Source organism: Oryzias melastigma, linkage group LG10, assembly GCF_002922805.2.
Source record: "Oryzias melastigma strain HK-1 linkage group LG10, ASM292280v2, whole genome shotgun sequence".
Lineage (NCBI taxonomy): Eukaryota > Metazoa > Chordata > Actinopteri > Beloniformes > Adrianichthyidae > Oryzias > Oryzias melastigma.
The window spans coordinates 14308331-14311262 of NC_050521.1; the positions used below are offsets into that span (position 1 = coordinate 14308331).

The 2932-nt window shown below is 36.6% G+C and overlaps 2 protein-coding genes across 4 annotated transcripts in view; both read right to left on the reverse strand.

The window, feature by feature from the left end:
• LOC118599273 (protocadherin gamma-B2-like) lies at positions 1-1248 on the reverse strand (the record flags this gene model as incomplete). Its single annotated transcript, XM_036214041.1, has 1 exon — positions 1-1248. A coding segment is annotated over exon 1 (1140 nt), but the record flags the coding sequence as incomplete, so codon positions are not given.
• LOC112153685 (protocadherin gamma-C5) overlaps positions 1-2932 on the reverse strand; it is a 529198-nt gene that overhangs the window by 448623 nt on the left and 77643 nt on the right. The gene's annotated exons all lie outside the window — the stretch shown is intronic.

Consider the following 2932-nt stretch of genomic DNA (forward strand, 5'->3'; position numbering starts at 1 on the left):
GTTCTTGTCAGAGTCTCTGTCCTGCACGTTAATGATGCCCACCTCTGTACCAGGAGGGGCGTTCTCTGGGATGGAGCTGGACAGAGAGTTGACAATAATATCTGGAGCGTTATCATTTACATCAGTAATGTCAATAATCACTTTTGCTTCAGATGAAAGACCATATCCATCCTTAGCTACAACCATCAGTTCATATTTTGAACCCTCCTCATAATCAATGTCACCTGTCACAACAATCTCTCCAGTTTTCTCATCAAGTGAAAAAAGCTTCTTTGATTTTTCAGACAATCGGCTGAATTCATAAGTTATCTCTCCATTTATTCCCTCATCTGCATCTGATGCGCTCACTCTGATAACTGGAGTGTGTACAGGAGAGTTTTCCTGTAAACTCGCTGTATAAACAGACTCAGTAAACACAGGAGCGTTATCATTAGCATCAAGTACTGTCACATGAATGACTACAGTCCCTGATCTCTGAGGAGAACCACCATCTACAGCTGTCAGCAATAATTTCAGCTCCTGCTGCTCCTCTCGGTCTAATTCTTTATTCAAGACAAGTTCTCCGTATTTATTACCAGCATTTGTGGTTTGGATATTAAATACAAAATGAGGGTTTTCCTGCAGGATGTAGCTCTGAACTGCGTTCAGGCCTATATCTGCATCATGCGCCGCAACAATGCGATACCGAGCTCCTTTGTCAGCTGATTCTCTAATTTCCAGCTTCACATTGTCTTTTTGGAATATCGGGGCGTTGTCATTAACATCTTGGATCTGCAAGGCTAAGCGGTGCAGCTCCAGAGGATTTTCTAGCAGCAGGTCGAATTTCAGAACGCACGTCGGCTTTTCCCCGCAGTGCTCCTCGCGATCTATTCTGCCAGAAACGAACAAATCTCCGTTTTTCTGGTTAATTCCACAATACTGTGTTACGCTTTTCTCCATGTCCACACGAGGTTTACGAGCAGAAAGTCTCTCCAACTGTAGTCCAAGATCCTTGGCGACATTTCCAATAACAGATCCGGGCTTCAGCTCCTCCGCTACGGAATAGGTCAAGTCTCCGTGCGCGCAGTGCAGCAGAACAAAGAAAACGGCAAAGCCAAACCCTTGTGGAGCGGCTAGTTTATGAATCATCATGGTATTCATTTAGATTGAAGAAAAGGCAAAAATCGTACTTATCATCCCGCGGATGTCCACTGAATATTTTTGTCGACTCCTTATAACCAAACAAAGCTGCAAATTGCAGCGACGGTCCGTGTGCAAAAAGATGGTCAAAAAAATCCGTTTCTTGTCTGGTACTACAGTGACACCGTGAGTTCAAACTATATAAAGTATTTTCACACAATGCTGTCTAGCAAACATTTTCTTTTCTTTCTTAAAAAAATAAAACTGTCATTTAATTCTGAATATTAGAGGACTTTCTGCTTTTATTGTACTGGTTTTAAAAACCAACCCTGCTCATCACTTATTTGATACAATTTTAAGAGAAAAAATTAAAAGAAAAGAAAATTGTCTGCCGTAAAAACACAGACAATCACACATAGAACCATACAGGAAACTAAATAAATAAATATGCAAACAATATTAATAATGCATACGCATTGTAATCTAAAGCATTCACAACCAGAAACTCCAAATACTTTAATAAGGATGACATCTTGACATAACATCTGCAAAGTAGGCTAATTTTCATGGATAAATGAATTGATGAAATCATAATATGGATGAGAGTCTGCAACATTATAAAGAAAGTAGGATGAATTATTTACCTATCTATTTTTTTATGAATTTCAGCAAACAAAAAAAAAAAAAGTTATTAATTTGGAAAGAAATCAGAACATTTTAGAAAATTACGTTTGAGTCTAATAAAACCGTTCATATCTCTTCGACCTTTGCTATTTGTTAATAAAAAAAAAAAAATTAATGCACTGGAATTAGCGTGGGGGGTGGGGGAGTTTGGAACAAACTTCATTTTCATTTCATTTATTAATTTATAAAGCACCTTTCCCCACCAGCCAAGGAGGCCCAAAGTGCTGTATACAAGAAAATACAATACATAACAATCCTAACAACAATTTAAAAATAAATAAATAAATACGTACATAAAATTCTATTTAAAAAGAAATTAAATTTACATGATAAAAAGCAGCTAGGCAGATACTATAGCACGATAGTGGAGGAACAGTTTAGATTTAAAACTCTCCAAAAGTGTGACCTCTCTAATAGTCAGTGGCAACTGGTTCCACAGCTTAGGAGCCAGCACAGAAAAGGCACGATCTCCTCGGAACTTACATTTGGTTCTCGGAACCAGTAACAAAAACTGGTCCGCAGAACGCAAAGACTTAGAGGGAGAATGTTTTAAAATTAGATCGCAAAGGTAAGACGGTGCCGTACCTGCCTGTGATTTAAAAGCAAAGATAAGAATTTTCATAAAAATCAAATATTGCTCGGGCAGCCATTTCAAAGAGACCAGAACAGGGGTTATGGAACTTATTAGTCCAATGTTTTATTTGATCAATATTCAAATTGAAAAGGTGCTATTCCATAATTTTGAGTTCCTACTTCATGATCAACACCTCATGTGGTGGGTTCTTGAAGGTTGAGGTCAGTGTATTGCCAGTGTTATCTGGTTTTCTCAAATTCTATCTATCTATCTATCTATCTATCTATCTATCTATCTATCTATCTATCTATCTATCTATCTAGTATTTTTATAACTATTATTTAAAGCTCTCATATTTGCATTTGTAATTGATGTGTGATGACTTCATATATATATATATATATATATATATGTATGTAGATGCCTCAAAAAATTAAAATGCTACAGAGAGATGAAAAAAGAGAGGAACATAAATTAAAAAAAAGAACATAAGCATTCAAATATTCTTTTGCTGTTGTTAGCAAATAAAAGAAGAGAAGTCATCAAAAGAAGTTT